The 15,915-nt window shown below is 56.0% G+C and overlaps 4 protein-coding genes and 2 non-coding genes across 6 annotated transcripts, besides 3 other annotated features; 1 reads left to right on the top strand and 5 right to left on the bottom strand.

Moving 5' to 3' along the window:
* Nucleotides 1-425: 425 nt before the first annotated feature.
* On the bottom strand, nt 426-2,571 carry CYME_CMT345T. Its single transcript, XR_002461708.1, has one exon. It is a non-coding gene; the product is annotated as a hypothetical transcript (transcript).
* Nucleotides 1,833-4,303: a sequence feature (possible transcribed region).
* On the bottom strand, nt 3,046-7,035 carry CYME_CMT347C (hypothetical protein; the record flags this gene model as incomplete). Its single annotated transcript, XM_005539282.1, has 1 exon — nt 3,046-7,035. The coding sequence occupies one exon, from the start codon at nt 7,033-7,035 to the stop codon at nt 3,046-3,048; it is 3,990 nt and encodes a 1,329-aa protein (XP_005539339.1).
* Nucleotides 5,146-7,080: a sequence feature (possible transcribed region).
* A 1,863-nt stretch (nt 7,081-8,943) lies between these two features.
* Nucleotides 8,944-9,282, bottom strand: CYME_CMT349C (hypothetical protein; the record flags this gene model as incomplete). The annotated part of the gene is made up of 1 exon (XM_005539283.1): nt 8,944-9,282. One exon carries the CDS (start codon nt 9,280-9,282, stop codon nt 8,944-8,946), a length of 339 nt encoding a protein of 112 aa, XP_005539340.1.
* Nucleotides 9,283-9,698: 416 nt separating this feature from the next.
* Nucleotides 9,699-10,331: a sequence feature (possible transcribed region).
* CYME_CMT350C (DNA polymerase delta, subunit D) lies at nt 10,178-10,834 on the bottom strand (the record flags this gene model as incomplete). Its single annotated transcript, XM_005539284.1, has 1 exon — nt 10,178-10,834. One exon carries the CDS (start codon nt 10,832-10,834, stop codon nt 10,178-10,180), a length of 657 nt encoding a protein of 218 aa, XP_005539341.1.
* A 321-nt stretch (nt 10,835-11,155) lies between these two features.
* CYME_CMT351C (eukaryotic translation initiation factor eIF-6) lies at nt 11,156-11,902 on the top strand (the record flags this gene model as incomplete). The annotated part of the gene is made up of 1 exon (XM_005539285.1): nt 11,156-11,902. The coding sequence occupies one exon, from the start codon at nt 11,156-11,158 to the stop codon at nt 11,900-11,902; it is 747 nt and encodes a 248-aa protein (XP_005539342.1).
* A 327-nt stretch (nt 11,903-12,229) lies between these two features.
* Nucleotides 12,230-15,182, bottom strand: CYME_CMT352T. Its single transcript, XR_002461709.1, has one exon. It is a non-coding gene; the product is annotated as a hypothetical transcript (transcript).
* Nucleotides 15,183-15,915: the final 733 nt, after the last annotated feature.

A 15,915-nucleotide genomic window follows, 5' to 3' on the forward strand; every position in this document is an offset into this window, starting at 1 on the left:
CGCCGCATGCCGGCCTCTAAGCCGTGCGAGCAGGGCTTACTCCTTTGCTTTTATCTGTGACAGCCAACACGAGAAGCATACTCGAGTTAGCGCCAACCGATCGTACGGGTTCTGAATGTAACCGAGGCACCCAGCAGGCGTGTCGGAACTCTTGTGGATGCATATGCTGGACCGGCGTTCCAGAGCGAACGATTCGAGAAATGGGGCACTGTTTCGGACTTGTGGGCGCGAGGTCAAGGGCGGCGTAGGTGCGTTCGCAAACGCCGAAGTTGCACGATGCCCCGTTATCGAGGTTTTGTCGATACGATTGGGGAGTAAACTCCTGGGTCGATTTTAGCATTCGGTGGCGTCTAGAACGTTCGTTTGGCCCGGATATCGATATGCACGAACTCTCCTGAACGAATGGCCGGGTCATGTTTAGACACACTCAGTAATATCGAATAATGCAACACCATTCTCGATTGGCAGTCGCCCAGGGATACCATTCCGACTACATAAATACGATGTTGCAGACTTGTTGTATTCCTGACCATACCATACTACTGAATTGCTCCAGGCGAGAATCAGATGCCGCCTCTCTAATGTCCTTGAATTCGTTTATCAAAGGTCGTCAGCGATTCAGGGCAATGCCCACGGCCTGTACGCAACGATCCGCTCCGGGGTCCGTTCGATGCAGAGCTCATGCGCGTTTCGCTAGCAGAGGCCATCTCCGAACGTTGTTCGACAGACGCTCATATCTCGATCCATAAAGGGCCGTCACACGCTTCGACAGGTAAACGCACACAACTGCATGCCGCTCGCTCTCGTTGCTCGCTGCATCGGACGTTATCTCAGCGTACCGTGCAACATCTCGAGCGTCCGGCTCTGTTTCACGCTCTTCTCCTCTACCGGCATCAGCGCGCAACCGTGCTCTTGATTTCTGCATATTGTCCTGCATCCATCGATAAGCATCGGAAAGAATCGATTCCTTCGCTCGTTGCACGCTCTCGTAGATGCAGCAGGAATGCAGCCCGAGCGCGTTCCAGCGCCTCGAGCGGCAGTGCGCTGCCACCGAACAGCACGACGCATCATGCACTATCGGGTTGATGTTCATGTTCATGTTCATGTTCATGTTCATGTTCATGTTCAAGTCCATGTCCTTGATCAAGTCCTTGAGCGTGTCCACGTCCATGTCCATTTCATGGAAACCGTTGGCCAGTCTGCGCTTCTTGCCTCCGTGCAGCCGGAGCATCGGCGAGTCCGGTGCGGCTCCATCTAGTGCCTCCATAGATTGTCTGCATGAGCCATTTGGACGCTCATGTGCTCCGTGAATGCGGCGTTCAGAGAATACCTCAGACCGCTGGATTCGGCGCTCAGAGCGTCAACATGGGTCACGACGCTGTCCTTGCACTCGCTGGTAGACCGCTGGGCGCCCGCCATGTCGGGCTCCCGTTCATGCCCTTCCCTGCACAAGCTGCGCAGTTGCATTTGCTCGCCCTGAGGATCTCCGGATACATCCCCTCGATGTAGAGATACTGCATCTGAGATGACGGTTTCCAGCTGCGGATCCGGGTCCGCCGCAATGTTCGTCTCGTCGTCTACCCTGACAGGTTGAAAAAGCTGCTCGTCGGCTGACGCTGGCCTCGGTTTCATGGAGTCTGTGTTTGTGTGTGTGTGTGTGCGTATGTGTGCAGACGGACAGTCCGTCGGTGCATCGTCCCTGTGCATTTCGTCTTGTTTCCTTCGTGTGACAGAGAAACCTTGAACGAGCCTCTGCTCTGCTCTGCTCTGCTCTGCTTGAGGCTGCTCGAGCGATACGTCGCTGCTCGAAGAGATACCAGACCCTCTTCGCTATCCGCTTCACTGGGATGCCCGGTCATGGTCTGGTTGCTATGCTCTACGTCTGTTTTCCTCCTTGAGAAGCACACGGACTGGATGGGCACTGTTACTAAGACTCGCCTTCTCTGTGTATGTATCGGCGCTCTCTCGGACACGTTTTCGTTACCTTCTTGAACGCGAGCGTGTCCACGCACTGAAACGTGCCCCTGCGCTCCCTCCTGTGCAAGAGACGCGGCCCAACACGGTAGTTCAGGGCTGGTGGAGGTATCGCAAGCGTCGTCGAAAAACTCGAGTGTTACGGACGTGACTGACGCACCACTAGATCCGTGAGCGTCAGAGCGGCTTTTGCCAACAGAAAAGACGCTTTCGACTGGAATGGACCAACGGAGAGTAGACTGGCAGGAAGCGCAGCTCTACGCAGTCTCAGCTGCATACTCGGTGACTGCTTCTTGTTGTGACGGGAACCGACGTTTTCTAGCAGCAGGACAGAAGAGCTTGGGAACGAGGTTCCGTGAGCACTTCTTAGAAGATTGAGGTTTTTGAAGGATCCGGGCTGTTCAGCGATCTCGGGGCGACCAGACGTGTTACCCGCCGCTAGCTAGGACTGTTGTTGCCGTCGCGCTCGCTTGTCTTGGCTGAACGAACTGCGAATCGCCCCTCTTTAACTACCCGTGCGCAAGTCTACGCGTTCTCACGAACAAAGTCGCATCGAGTGAGACATGCAGCAGTCTGTCCCACGGTAAGCGATCCCTGAACAATACAAAAGCAAAGCTGAGCTGAGCTGAGCTGTCCGACACAGGATACGTTCCGGTGGCATCGCGCTTTCTCCCGCGTCCATTGGTGGCCCTTCACCGCTCTTCGTATCATGGGTACGGAAGTTTCAGAAACTGTGGCTTTGCCAGTAGAGCTTCATAGCGAACGCTTGGAGACGAATGGAATGACGAGACGACGGTCGTGGAGATCGAGGTCCATAGGTTGCACGTCGGGTGCACCATGTCCAGACCGAGGACTAGGCAGCGAATGGCCCGTGCATCTGCCCACCGAAGAATGCCTGAATACTACACCTAAGATCCTCTGTCGCATGCTACCAGAGACATCATAAAGTCGTCCCGCAACGCTCTTCCAACATGCTGGATACAGTCCATTAGTTGAGTGCCTGCGAGAAAAACAGAGGACGACGATGAAAACGGCGTGCTGGTACAGGAGCTCCAGAATGCACTGCTCTGTTTATAGGCTCTCGATAGATGCCAAGTACTGGTGTGGGGAGAGCACGCTTGTACCGCCAATTACCACGTCAATCTGCAGATGTGTAGCGAGTCCTCGTATCTGCTCCACTTCAAGAGCGGTGACTCCACCAAGTACCACGAACAGGAAGCGATCGTTTCGGTAACGTTCAGCGGCTCGCTGGAGACGATCCACCAACGCTGCATGCACTCCAGCGTCCTCGGGCAATGTTTCAGTCGCATCTTGCTGCTGCTGCTGCAGTGCCTCTGTGCCGTCTAAGGCTTCACAAACAGTCGCTTGTGATCGCACGTTCCTTTGTGCACTAGATGGGGGACTTGACGGCGACAGCGCCTCTGCCAGCATGCCTGCTTCTTCAGCGATACGCAACCTGCTGCGACGTGCACTGCGTTTGACGTCGACATCTGGCGTCGCCCGGTCGACTTGCTGAACGACTCGTGGAGTCGTTTGCGTGTCGGCTGCCGTTCGCTGTTCGTCGCTTTGATTACATGTTGTCCCTGGACTGTGCATCATATGCGCGTCCTCAGAATGAATACCTTTGCGGGTGTTCTGGCTGGGCATGGCGTCCAGTTGCATACCGACAGCAGCATCGTGCGTCATATCATGTCCCTGGGTTGCAGGCGTCGTCGTCGTCGTCATCGTCGTCGTCGCAGCGAGCGGAGCTGTCACGTGAGGCTCGGGCGCTGGCGACGGCGCTCGCGGCTCCACGAGCAACGTAGACAAGAAGAGTTCCGCAGCCGGTGACCCCAGCGGCTCCTTGTGTTCATGGTCGGACGCAACAGCGCTGTCGTCGTGCCCTTCAGCGACTTCATGTCGTTGTTGAAGATCGAATGCGCCCATATACTGGAGCAAAATTTGGCTCGCCATCGTCTCCGGTAACAGTAGCGATCCAAGTGACTCGTGTACCAGCACTCGAGCTCGCCGTCTCCGTCGCACGCGGGCGGAGCGCGTTGCCCACTTGGCGGCACGAAGGCGTTGAAGAAACGCATTCGCCGTTCGTATCAGCGAGTCTTGCGTCTGCAGGTCCAGTCCCGGAATTTTCTGGACCAGTTCCCTGACAAGATGTGGGTCCCGGCATCCAAGGAACACCAGCAGTAAGCGCAGCTTGTCGGAGAGCGCATACGTGTCCGCTTCGAGAACCTTTTCCACGGTACGGCGCATCGTAGCGGAACTGATTCGTGACCCTTGATCCTGCTTGATACCCATGACGATGCACCTTTCCAACGCCGATAAATAGAGTAGATTTCGTTGTTGCTGTTCTTGGAGACAACGCTCCAGGCTCTTTGCATGCCAGCGCAAAGCGGAAAGCAACTCCAACTGCGCCGGGTCCGCTGCTTGGAGGCTCTCAAGCGCTCGCTTCAGCGAGGCAAGATCCAGGTCGATACATTCCGCATGAGTCACGCGGTTATCTGAGTCAGGCTCGCTGGATGCGAGGAGCGGCTGCGCGAGCGCCTGCAGTTTCGCCACAGCGTCCGATAGCGTGTACTGTCGCAGCGCTCGCCAGACCGCATCGTGCTCGGAAGGCCACTGCGGTCGGGCGTTTCCCGCTGCATCATTCAGTTCCAGAAGCATGCCGCGGTAGGTGTTCACGTGTAGCAGAGGCGTAACGGGGTCCACGGCACGATCCATGAGCAGGAGGTGCAGGGCACCGCGCCCTGCCACCAAACCTGGACAGAACAGCGGCAAGAGATGCACCGCTGCATACGTCTGAGCCGCCCTGGCAATGCAGGTCGCTTGTTCACTAGCCGCAGGAGAGGTATGAATCTGAATCCAGGGGGCTTCATTCGCAAAGGTGCCTGCACCCATGCCGTGCAGTAGGGTGCCGATCTGGTGACCGAGTTCCTCCATGAGCTGGAACCGCATGGCGCAGGTCTCGGGAGCATCTGCACCGTACAAGAGACCAAATACGTCTTCCCGATTCTCGATACTTACCACTTGTTCCTCGATCGGGAAAAAGTCCACATGAATGGGTAGTAAGACGGTGCTTCCGTCAACGTCCGCCCAGGAAATGGCGTGGCGGCGGGGCAGCGGTGCGCTCGGCGAACGCGTCAACAAGAGCCGCACCGGCACTGGAGCGCTTCGCTTAGCCTCATAGCGCGCCACACTGGTCATCCAGTCGCCCGTTGGAGCCAGAATATAGATTGTTGGGAGCTCTAGTTCCCGATTTCCGCAACGAGGAAGCTGCTCCAGGAGACATATCCGTGCTGAAGGGAAGCATTCGGCCAAGTTTGGTCCCAGGGCATATTTCAGGAGCACTGCAGTGCGGGCGTCGAGAACAAGAAGCCAATCTCTTTGCCCAAAGTGCTCCACTTGATCGTGGACAAGGGCGACCAGGAGACGCTGCACTCGCTGGACGATGCTGAAAGGTTTTTGAGAATCGTCTATCGACCCGAAGCTCGGCAAACTGAGCATCAAAGGCGACAGGCTGTCCATGGACAGGATCCCCCCCGGAATACCCCAGCGCGGCTCATTCGCTGCCTCAGACCCGAGACTCGTCGGGCTGAGCGTGCCCTTCTCCGCTGCATCAGCTGCTTGAAATCCGTAGGCAGCCCCGAAATGCGCTTTTTTCTCGAAGCCAGCTCGTCGCTGCCGTCGTCTGCGCAGAAGGCACCATACCAACAATACACCGAATACCAGAGCGAGTACGATCAGCACCGCCACAATGGCAGCTACGGCACCTGTACTGATGCCTTGAGCGGGACCCGCGGTCACAGCGTTGGCCTCGTTTGGATCCTGGACATCAACCGCGAGCACGTTGTCCGCGCCACAAGATACGGGTCCGAGCGCCGTCAAGTTACTCAAATGGCCCCTGCATACAAAGCGATTCAACGCTGTTTGCCAAGCATCTAAAGCACTTGCGCTGATGACGCCCGCATAAGTGGCGATCACTGATCCAGCACGCAGATCGACCAGCACCAGCGGCGGGTCCGACAGAAGCGCTTCGCGTATATCCGGATTTCGCAATAGCGCTTCCGTGATATTTTGACTCACGCCAGTGGTAAATTTGCTCAGCATTAATCCCGTAAAATTCAACGGGAAGACTACCCGACGCGATGATTCTCCCCGGAAGGCAGGGAGTGGCGCGATAGTTGCCTGAGCGCTCCGCACGCCGCTGGCGATCGGGAACGGTAGCGGTGTCGGCACCGAGTCGCTCCCAGCGCTTTTAGCCGTCACCAGCACATTCGCGTATCGAATACCGGGGCAACGGGCATTGTAGAGGGCCCAGGTACCGCTGGAGAACGTGTTGTCACTCGTCTCAACAGAGAGCTCTCCGTTAATGAACACTTGAAGGCGGGCGTGATCGCAGCGCACGTGCAGCTCGACAAAGTCTCCGAGCGGGTACGGCTGCGCGTGCGCCGCTGTCGCAATCGTGTTCCAGCTCCCGTTCGCGACAACCTGCAGCTGCTGAATAGCGCCGCTGGCACGAACTCCCGGCTCTTCCGTGTTACTCCACACGAAGCGGTAATAGTTATTCGAGTCCTGAATGCGAAACATGACTCCGGCCAGTCCGTTAACTGCGGCATTGATCGCAACATAGATATCGTAGTTGGTGAGGGTCTCAGAGCCGGCCCCGATGTACTGGAGAAACGTGCCTGCATAGGGGTCGGCGGCGCTATTTGGCGAGAAAATGTTCTTGGTCTGCTCGAGCACCGCACCGCTCTCGTAACGCATCCCGTTCGCATCCACGTCGGTTTCAATCCAGAAGGAGGGCGCCCCAATCGAGCCCTGGTCCACTGGCTTCCACACGCTCGTGTCTATTGGACATATTGGCGCTGTGCAGGAAGAGAAGTCCGTTCCGAAAATGACACCAGACTCGCTCACTCGAAACTTGCTCCAGTCGGGTGAAGCGCCCCTGACTGATTCGGAAACGCCCAAAAGCGCCAGCACCAGAACAAGCGCGCAGAGCCAGCGGTACCGCCGGGGCCACGGACGCCAGCGCGCACCCGAGAGCAGCGCGGCAACCGATGCGAACATCCACCACGTCCTGTGACGACTCAGTATAAAACCTGTGCCCAACCCTGCGCGTAAAACTCAATGAAAACAAAGCGCGTGATACCTGGAAGCGCAAGGCGGATCGCAGAACAGAAATCTCTGTTCATTGTAGGAGAAATAGGCATTCGATCGATCCGAGTATGGACGCGTGGCCTGGGGAGCAAACAGCGCCGGCTGGTGGCGCCTCGAGGGCCGGTGGCGGCACGTGCCGCTTCCGCGCACAGGGCGGCGCTTTTGTTGTGGCCCGGACCTAGCGGGGAAGCCGACGGAGATGGTTCATATTTGTCTATTAATGAATAAGAATATGAAGCGGCAGCAGGGCAATCGAGGTCTCCGCGCTCTTGCGCGTACCCCGCTGGACAGGAAAATGCGTACGCGCGCGCGGCTCGCATCCGATGATCGACACCTGTGATCGATACACATGCGATACTGAACTGCTCGTGCTATCCCTGCGTTGTGACTTGTCGCAAATTGCAGCGTTAAACGGACAACCTAGAGATCAAAAGTGCATGCATAGGAGATTACGGGTGCATATATAGGTATACGATTTTTGATCGATTTTGTTCGGAGTGGGTTCTTCGAAGCTTTTGCGCCTGGGATTCGTTACGTTCCCAGAAACAAGATGACTGGGGGCGGCGCCCACAAATAATGATTGGGAAAATAACCAATGTCGCGATGCAGCGTATGCGTCCAAGTCTCCGCTATTCTTCTATCGTTACATGTATCATGTTCAAATCACGTATTCTTCGTGGTTTCGATCGCACTGTTCTGAAGCGAGTCGTGCACGCAGTAATGCACGTCGCCGGATTGGCCACGAAACCAGAGCTCAACGTCGACTCTCGAAGGCGTTTTTCACATCGAATCATTTGTCTCGTTCGAAACACAAATCCGCCTCTGTTTCGAGGCATCGACCAATCGGCATTCGCCTGGAGCATAATACCTGTCACGGGATATGCTCGCAAGGGCCCCTGTCTCTTCTCTTTGCATTCAAAAAAGGGTACTGGACACGAGCTCCAGTTATCGCAACGATCACTTCCCGTGGACCATAAGCGGATGGAAAACTCTCGATCTCTCCTCTAACCTGGATTCCGCTTCCGAAACGTGTTCCATCATGACCAAGATCGCGTTTCATAAATCCCGTCTCGAATGGAACACTGCGCGCTTGCGCTCGCGGAGGATACCCTATTTACTGCGTGAATCGCACAGAAAAAACATGTGATCATGCGATACGACGATGTGTGCGAAAATGCAGGACGGTACCGAAAGAAGCCTTCCGTAGTGTCCAGGTACATGCGGCAATCGATGAAGCAAGCGTTCAAGCTGCACTAGCCGCCGATAAAAGAGAGGGCACTTGTTGCGATGGACATCTGGGACGCCTGACCGCTGCCAAGTGTCACTGCTGCGAGGGACGAACCGAGGTCGCGTTCGAAGAACGTGCGTAGATCACAACTTTTGCCGGTGCATGAATCGCGTGAACAACACCCAGAAGCAGCGAAATCGGCGACTTGGACGCTACGATCAATACCCCTTGACCGGCATTAACAGAGCTGAACAGACAGGAGAGATCGACGTAATCTGAGCCTGAGACCATACGGAGGTAAGGCAGGCAGTCGGAGACGAATCCCTCAAAGACTTTTGTTCATGACTGTGGGAAGCATCCCAAACTTGAGAATGTACGCTCGAGTTAGACCAGTGGACCTGCACCTTTCGATTCTGATATCGCGAGATGCTCGGTCGAGCAAAGAAGCAGACGTCGACCGGGGGCTGGCGGGTACATCTATTCAGCCAATCCCAGACGCCTTCCAGCCTTTATTAGGCCGGCCGACTGCTAACGGTTTCAGTTTATCCGGGCACACTTCGAACCTCAGAGGCAAACCCCACGAAGCTGGATTACGTCAGGCCGTCGTGTCTCGTCTTCAGCACCACACAGCGTCTGATATTGATAGCAGCGTTGAAGCCCCGGGTCACGAACTCCATGCGTTTGTTGCCTCTGGTCGAACTCACAAGTGCAAGAATTGCTAGAACTCGTGCCCCATCAGAGCCACTACAGTCTCGACATTGTCCTGTCGGGCAAGCACCGTGTCCCGCACATCTCCGCTCTTCCTCGTCTTTTGCTTCTACATCACTTGCTCTTCTTCGCTCGATCGTCGGCGAGAAGAGGATTTTTCTGTTTCCTTTCCAGTACCCGGCGATCTCGGGCCCGCCAGGACCCCTGACTTGCACGTCCATATCCGCCCCTTGGGTTTCTTACTTGTCCAAACGAGCACATGTCGAAAACGTCCAGCATAAACCGCAAAAAAAAGCACTTGACGCAACGCACCTGGAGATGGAACGCAATTCAGATGAAAGTCCAGAACGCACGCTGCGGCACCGGATCGCCGCAAGATCGCAGGCGCGCAGCGTGCACAGACGGCGCCTTTGCCGCTGAGGGTAGCGTCCGTCACGAGAAGCGGCCTGTGCGCGTCTGTCACGAGAAGCGGCCTGTGCGCGTCTGTCACGAGAAGCGGCCTGTGCGCGTCTGTCACGAGAAGCGGCCTGTGCGCGTCTGTCACGAGAAGCGGCCTGTGCGCGTCTGTCACGAGAAGCGGCCTGTGCGCGTCTGTCACGAGAAGCGGCCTGTGCGCGTCTGTCACGAGAAGCGGCCTGTGCGCGTCTGTCACAGCTGGGAACGGCTGCACAGCAGTGCTTCGCGCTCACTTGGCTGTTCCAGGAAAGCACATCTGGGGCTATGTCGACGTCAAGGTTGTGTACAAGTTTCCGAGCGATTAACGGCCGGGGCTTAGGGACTCTCGTTCCACGGCGAGGGCTGCACCAGACAACAGCGAGAAACCGAGCGACGCACGGCGAACACGACGAACACCACGATGTGTACGGGTACCTGCACGCTCCGCACATGTACGACTTGAGTCACGCAAGCAAGTGGAAGTACGGCATTGCGACGTTTACATTTGTTACAACAGGGCTGGGATTGCCTTTCTTCATGGTATGGTACTCGCAGAAAAAAGCCGGCATATGGTAAGACGGTTTCGATCAAGGTATTGTTGCTGGGGCTGTTGGCTGCTTCTTGAGGTTGGCGTCTCGTGTCCAACTTGTAAACACTACTTGTTTCTGAGTAACCCACGTTTTAGAGATACCGTTGGGGGAAGGAGAAAATAGGTTCCATAAGAGAAGCAGCGCTCGGCAAACCAGACGCAGACGTGAGTACGTCGCGCACAAGCAGCGGCGGTTCAAGGCCCAGCGCCTGGGCACGTTCCCAGCGCTCGAGGCGACTGATACCTACACAAGGGCCGTATCGCACATCGAGGTCAAACATACGTAAAATATCTTCAGCATTTTCGTATCCCTCTGGACTTGCTGTCAAAGTGGAGGCACCGCCCCCGACTGTCGCTCCCTGCAATGTCGCTGTCGTCAGCGTTCTTGACGGCCTCGGAGCCTTCGTTGGCGTCTCCGGTGATAACGTTCCTGACCTTGGTGCCGCCTCCTCAAACGTGCCAGGCTGGTGCGCTTTGTGTAACACGCGCACAGGTGTCGTCGAACCTGGTACGCTTCGTGCGGAAGCGGTCTGCGCGGCGCCAGACTTGGAAGCGCCACTTAAGGTCGATTTTCGACTCGTTGCTTCCATACGCAGCGTCTGTCTATCATGCTTTTGGTTTCGTGCGCTAGCCCTTGGAGAGCTGGCAGCTGCCGCGCCACCGGTCGCCTTCGAGACGCCCTCCGAAGTGACGTGCTGCTTGGCAGCGCGGGACCTGCCTCCTTGCCTCGTTCGCGTCGACACTGGCATCTTCCGATAAAAACCTTAAAATAAATTCACCTGAGAACTTGTTTCCAGTACCAGACTATACCAAATCGAAGGTTTCATGAAACGCATTCCTCTGAGAAGCTCGCGATCGAACGACAGAGGAAGCGCTGCGGGCGATGTTGTGCTGCACGTCCGGCTGCGGCCGGTAACGCGCTGGCCGCCCGAACGACGACTTGTCGCGGTTCACGACGCTGTTCAACGCAGATTCGCGCTCTACACGGTACCAGCAACACGTAGTACAAGCAACACGACACACTGTCTTGGGAAGCACGCTTCCAAAAGCCTTGTGAACCGCTTAATTCAATGGCGCTTCGCGTTCAGTTCGAGAACAATAACGATATCGGGTGTTTCGCCCGACTCACGAACGCTTACTGCCTGGTAGCCGTCGGCGGAAGTGAAGCGTTCTACTCGGCGTTCGAAGCGGAGCTTGCGGATCATATTCCTGTCATTCACGCTTCTGTCGCTGGTTGCCGCATCATCGGCCGGCTGTGCGTGGGTAATAAGCACGGCCTACTGCTTCCGAGCACCACGAACGATCAGGAGCTTCTACACATCCGGAACTCGTTACCCGAGAGTATCGTAGTGCAGCGCGTCGAAGAGCGTTTATCTGCTCTGGGCAACTGCATCGCTTGTAACGACTACGCTGCGCTGGTGCATACGGACTTGGATCGTGAAACGGAGGAAATCATAGCGGATACTCTGCAGGTGGAGACGTTTCGTCAGACGCTTGCTGGCGAGGCGCTCGTTGGCAGTTACTGTTACTTCACGAATCAAGGCGGCGTTGTTCACCCTATGTGTAGAGTGGAGGACCTAGATGAGCTCAGCGGCCTCTTGCAGGTCCCGCTGGTCGCAGGCACCGTCAACCGAGGCAGTGAAGTGATTGGAGCGGGGATCGTCGCCAACGACTGGCTCGGCTACTGCGGCTTTGCGACGACCGCAACAGAGCTATCTGTTGTGGAGAGCATTCTCAAGCTACGGACTTGGGCTGATAACAATGCATACGATTCGAGCGGTGCATTCAAGTCGGCGCTTATTGATGCCTTGGCTTGAGTTGCTCCTGCAGCGCACGCAGAGCATATTGGGATACTCGTGAAAGCCGGGGACACCTACGCCTCGAGTTGTCTGCAGAGCACTGATGGAACCGTCTGGGCTGGGAATTGGGCAAGTGCCCATCCAGATGCAATTTGAGGTGCACGAATGCATAGCTAGAAGGATGGCGTCCAAGCGGGTAGCTGCGCTCTCGTGCACCTCGTGTCTTTGCTTGAGGCGTAACACAAGCGCAGCGCCATCCTGGTATTCCGCGTCTGGGCTACATAGACAATGGTACTGGTGCGGCTCCGGTGTCATCGTTCGTGTGAAGCCTTTATGAGCAAGACAACGTAGACGCTGCAAGTTGCGTACGATGACTCGATGACAAATAGGCTCTACGCAGAGCACAGCACTCATCACGCTTGAGATGGTAGCGCTTCGGTGGCACTCCCGTGTGGTTGGCTAGAATACCAACAGCCTCTCAACAAAGATAGTCTGGGACAAGACGATGTCGGCAGCAGGACCTGTCAGAGGCGATCAGTACTCCCTATATCGTTTCTGGAACAAAGCTGTCGTGAGAGACGCATGATTTCACTGCATTGCACCACTGCTGAGTAATCGAGATTTGTATGCATCCGTGCTTCCGGGATTGAACGTAACGCATTTCAAGTCGGTTGGTTGCGTAAGCAAGCAGGCGCTGCTGGCTACGGTGTGCTCGAAAGCGCGCGCACGTCCACGAGTGAACGTCATGGAAGCGTGCGAATGCGCTCCTCGATCATCTCTTCAACGCTTGCATGTCGCTCGTCTGCGCTTGTGCGGTGCTTTCCGTTCCGTCTTTCGATACCTTTCAAACTTGGCACCTGGGACTTGTTCAGTTTATGCCCATGACAGCCAAAGTGGATGCAGAGCAACATCGCTTGCGCTTCATGCTCGCCGGACGCAAACGCATTCGTTCCCACAGAAAACGTCACGCGCAAAACCCCGCTTGTTGGGCGGGCATGCGCAGCAAATCCGGGACCGCTGACAAAGGTGTTGCCATTCCTGCTCATCATGGCGTTGTGCTGAGGTCTCGGCTCGTTTGGAGCCGTGTAGCTCATGTGGCTCCATAGCGCGCAAGTATGCACCGCAGCTTCGCCAGTTGAAATTCGGCAGCCACGTGTGTATTCTGCGAGAAACTCAGTAATATCGAATAATGCAACACCATTCTCGATTGGCAGTCGCCCAGGGATACCATTCCGACTACATAAATACGATGTTGCAGACTTGTTGTATTCCTGACCATACCATACTACTGAATTGCTCCAGGCGAGAATCAGATGCCGCCTCTCTAATGTCCTTGAATTCGTTTATCAAAGGTCGTCAGCGATTCAGGGCAATGCCCACGGCCTGTACGCAACGATCCGCTCCGGGGTCCGTTCGATGCAGAGCTCATGCGCGTTTCGCTAGCAGAGGCCATCTCCGAACGTTGTTCGACAGACGCTCATATCTCGATCCATAAAGGGCCGTCACACGCTTCGACAGGTAAACGCACACAACTGCATGCCGCTCGCTCTCGTTGCTCGCTGCATCGGACGTTATCTCAGCGTACCGTGCAACATCTCGAGCGTCCGGCTCTGTTTCACGCTCTTCTCCTCTACCGGCATCAGCGCGCAACCGTGCTCTTGATTTCTGCATATTGTCCTGCATCCATCGATAAGCATCGGAAAGAATCGATTCCTTCGCTCGTTGCACGCTCTCGTAGACGCAGCAGGAATGCAGCCCGAGCGCGTTCCAGCACCTCGAGCGGCAGTGCGCTGCCACCGAACAGCACGACGCATCATGCACTATCGGGTTCATGTTCATGTTCATGTTCAAGTCCATGTCCTTGATCAAGTCCTTGAGCGTGTCCACGTCCATGTCCATTTCATGGAAACCGTTGGCCAGTCTGCGCTTCTTGCCTCCGTGCAGCCGGAGCATCGGCGAGTCCGGTGCGGCTCCATCTAGTGCCTCCATAGATTGTCTGCATGAGCCATTTGGACGCTCATGTGCTCCGTGAATGCGGCGTTCAGAGAATACCTCAGACCGCTGGATTCAGCGCTCAGAGCGTCAACATGGGTCACGACGCTGTCCTTGCACTCGCTGGTAGACCGCTGGGCGCCCGCCATGTCGGGCTCCCGTTCATGCCCTTCCCTGCACAAGCTGCGCAGTTGCATTTGCTCGCCCTGAGGATCTCCGGATACATCCCCTCGATGTAGAGATACTGCATCTGAGATGACGGTTTCCAGCTGCGGATCCGGGTCCGCCGCAATGTCCGTCTCATCGTCTACCCTGACAGGTTCAAAAAGCTGCTCGTCGGCTGACGCTGGCCTCGGTTTCATGGAGTCTGTATTTGTGTGTGTGTGCGTGTGCGTATGTGTGCAGACGGACAGTCCGTCGGTGCATCGTCCCTGTGCATTTCGTCTTGTTTCCTTCGTGTGACAGAGAAACCTTGAACGAGCCTCTGCTCTGCTCTGCTCTGCTCTGCTTGAGGCTGCTCGAGCGATACGTCGCTGCTCGAAGAGATACCAGACCCTCTTCGCTATCCGCTTCACTTGGATGCCCGGTCATGGTCTGGTTGCTATGCTCTACGTCTGTTTTCCTCCTTGAGAAGCACACGGACTGGATGGGCACTGTTACTAAGACTCGCCTTCTCTGTGTATGTATCGACGCTCTCTCGGACACGTTTTCGTTACCTTCTTGAACGCGAGCGTGTCCACGCACTGAAACGTGCCCCTGCGCTCCCTCCTGTGCAAGAGACGCGGCCCAACACGGTAGTTCAGGGCTGGTGGAGGTATCGCAAGCGTCGTCGAAAAACTCGAGTGTTACGGACGTGACTGACGCACCGCTAGATCCGTGAGCGTCAGAGCGGCTTTTGACAACAGAAAAGACGCTTTCGACTGGAATGGACCAAGGGAGAGTAGACTGGCAGGAAGCGCAGCTCTACGCAGTCTCAGCTGCATACTCGGTGACTGCTTCTTGTTGTGACGGGAACCGACGTTTTCTAGCAGCAGGACAGAAGAGCTTGGGAACGAGGTTCCATGAGCACTTCTCAGAAGATTGAGGTTTTTGAAGGATCCGGGCTGTTCAGCGATCTCGGGGCGACCAGACGTGTTACCCGCCGCTAGCTAGGACTGTTGTTGCCGTCGCGCTCGCTTGTCTTGGCTGAACGAACTGCGAATCGCCCCTCTTTAACTACCCGTGCGCAAGTCTACGCGTTCTCACGAACAAAGTCGCATCGAGTGAGACATGCAGCAGTCTGTCCCACGGTAAGCGATCCCTGCACAATACAAATGCAAAGCTGAGCTGAGCTGAGCTGAGCTGAGCTGAGCTGAGCTAAGCTGAGCTGAGCTGTCCGACACAGGATACGTTCCGGTGGCATCGCGCTTTCTCCCGTGTCCATTGGTGGCCCTTCACCGCTCTTCGTATCATGGGTACGGAAGTTTCAGAAACTGTGGCTTCGACAGTAAAGCTTCATAGCGAACGCTTGGAGACGAATGGAACGACGAGACGACGGTCGTGGAGATCGAGGTCCATAGGTTGCACGTCGGGTGCACCATGTCCAGACCGAGGACTAGGCAGCGAATGGCCCGTGCATCTGCCCACCGAAGAATGCCTGAATACTACACCTAAGATCCTCTGTCGCATGCTACCAGAGACATCACAAAGTCGTCCCGCAACGCTCTTCCAACATGCTGGATACAGTCCATTAGTTGAGTGCCTGCGAGAAAAACAGAGGACGACGATGAAAACGGCGTGCTGGTACAGGAGCTCCAGAATGCACTGCTCTGTTTATAGGCTCTCGATAGATGCCAAGTACTGGTGTGGGGCGAGCACGCTTGTACCGCCAATTACCACGTCAATCTGCAGATGTGTAGCGAGTCCTCGTATCAGCTCCACTTCAAGAGCGGTGACTCCACCCCAGTAGCCCGGCCTTGCCCGTTCCACATGATCGACGATTCTCAGTCGATATATCCCTCCGATAAAGAGCGTGCCCTTGGCGACGCAAGAGTGCACTC

This window comes from Cyanidioschyzon merolae, chromosome 20 (assembly GCF_000091205.1).
Source record: "Cyanidioschyzon merolae strain 10D DNA, chromosome 20, complete genome".
NCBI lineage: Eukaryota > Rhodophyta > Bangiophyceae > Cyanidiales > Cyanidiaceae > Cyanidioschyzon > Cyanidioschyzon merolae.